This window comes from Austrofundulus limnaeus, unplaced genomic scaffold (genome assembly GCF_001266775.1).
Source record: "Austrofundulus limnaeus strain Quisiro unplaced genomic scaffold, Austrofundulus_limnaeus-1.0 Scaffold1015, whole genome shotgun sequence".
Taxonomy (NCBI): Eukaryota; Metazoa; Chordata; class Actinopteri; order Cyprinodontiformes; family Rivulidae; genus Austrofundulus; species Austrofundulus limnaeus.
Genome location: NW_013953417.1, coordinates 98825 through 100925, shown reverse-complemented (window position 1 = coordinate 100925; position 2101 = coordinate 98825). Strand labels below are relative to the sequence as shown.

General features: G+C 42.8%; 1 protein-coding gene across 3 annotated transcripts in view; it reads right to left on the bottom strand.

The window, feature by feature from the left end:
- sin3aa (SIN3 transcription regulator family member Aa) overlaps nt 1-2101 on the bottom strand; it is a gene marked incomplete at its 5' end in the record, with an annotated part of 38700 nt that overhangs the window by 12565 nt on the left and 24034 nt on the right. For all 3 annotated transcript variants that reach the window (XR_001312279.1, XM_014030202.1, XM_014030203.1), the window contains 1 exon segment: nt 291-879. Coding sequence is in view for 2 of the 3 variants with exons in the window: in XM_014030202.1 (XP_013885656.1) it covers nt 291-879 (589 nt within the window).

Genomic DNA, 2101 nt, shown 5'->3' with positions numbered 1-2101 from the left:
TCATAACATCACGTTTTGTGATTATTTGACAGGAGTTTTACTTTTAAGTGTATTTAAAATACACTTACTTGTAAGAGTATTTAATTAAGTTATGATGTAAATACAATAAAAATTAAACCCAGATTTATAATAATTATCATTTTGATCCATACATTGGTAATGTCTGACTGGGCCTCGTGTCACTTTATGTTAAATAAATGGTCAAAAAGGTTAAGAAGCCCTGAACTACAGGGTTTTAAAAGTTTCAGTATCTTTTCTAAAAGGAAAAACCAGAGCTGGTTTTCACTCACTGGGCTCCTTGAGTCGGAGCTGAATGGCCGGATTGTCGTTCTTGTCTTTCTTAAGGCCCAGGACCTCCTTCTCCCAGTCCCGCTCCTGGACGTCCTCCTCGATCTGCCGCTCCGCCTGCTCGTAGAGCCGCAGCAGCCGCGAGCACAGCGTCTGGTGCAGCCGCAGGAAGATGTACCAGTTGTTGTTGACCAGGAACAGGTTGTAGGCGTCCTCACACACACGAAGCTTCTGCGCTGCCATGCTGCTGTACAGCAACTTGGACTTAGAAGCTGACCCGCTAACTGAGACCCCATTGTGCTTCTTTGGTGCCCCCTCCTCCAGCTCCATGTCTTCCTCCTCCTCCTCCTCCTCCTCCTCTTCCTCCACGTCCGACAGCTCACCACGCTGTGAGAAGAGGATGTCTGGGATGAAGTGGTGAATGATCTGTTTGATCTTGTACTTGTCCTCCTTGTGGATGCTGGTCTGCCTCTTCATGTGGTGGATGATGAGCCCCGCTGCGTCCTCCAGGATCTGGCTGTCCTCGTAGGACAGCGTCAGGTGGGGGCCTGTGATTGGGGTGGCGTTCTCCTCAGACGCCTGCTCCTGACGCTGCAACGCAAAATCAATGAAACATCAACTTTCTGATGGAGTCAAAAATAAAGTTAACATTTTGTAAAGCTGTCAAAATTAATTTAAATGTCCAGCATCATATGGAGAAATAAATGTTGTCTACCTCCTTTCAGTCAGACTTTTAACATCATCTGCTGTGGAGAAATTATAAAGTTATAGTTTCCATCAAACCTCAGGAATGATCTTTAAAATGTTTGACCTGCTGACTACAGGCTCATAATACACCTTCAATGTTCCAATCTTATTTTATTGAAAAACATTAAATAATACTCTTTAAACAATACAAATGTGAAAATCCATTCCACAGTTTGCAGACAGTCAGGAATCACTTCTGGAGTCACTGCAGCAGACTTTATTATAGCACAGACACGGCTCATGGATTGGAAATCTTCACACATGGAATCAGAAAGATCCAATCTGTTAATAATGTCTGAACTGGAGACTGATACCGATACTGGATCGGATCGTCCCCATCCCTACTTAACGGTGTATCAAGCTCCTCTCTTGTGGAACCAACTTCCAGTTTCTGTCCATGTGGCTGACACTCTAGCTGTGTTTCCATTCACCATGAAAATGTGCAAATAAGAATTTCGAAAATAAATTTGCTCAATGGAAACACGTCAATTTTTAAAGAAAATTTACGTTTTTCGACAAAATGTTTTTGCGCTAGGATGAGGTGGTTTTTCAGTCGTATCGAAATTGGTGTTTTTCGCAAAACTGCAATGGAAACACTTTTTTCACATCACAGGAGTCACGTGATCAACAACCGGCTGTTTCTACTGGTGAAAAAGACGATGATGAAGAAGATAACAGGAAGTAGAAGTAGTAGTAATATCAGTGAAGTAGTAAAAGAAAGTAGGAAAATCGCACCTGCTTCGGATGTTATCATCCATTAAATGGACGTTATCAGTGGTTATCAGTCCCATAGAATGGCTTCAGACTGTCAGCTGGTTAATCTGAGGCATAAAGACACTAAGGTTAGTTTTAGAGAAAATGACCGTGGCTAGGTTAAAGTAGACTGGAGTCCAGCAGACTGTTGCCTTCCAGCGTAGTAGGTAAACAGTCTGAAGCCATTCTATGGGACTGATAACCACTGATAACGTCCATTTAATGGATGATAACATCCGAACGGCTGAAAATCACCGACTACAATTTCCCAAAAACACAGCATACGTAGCCGCTCCCAAGTAGGGACTTGTCT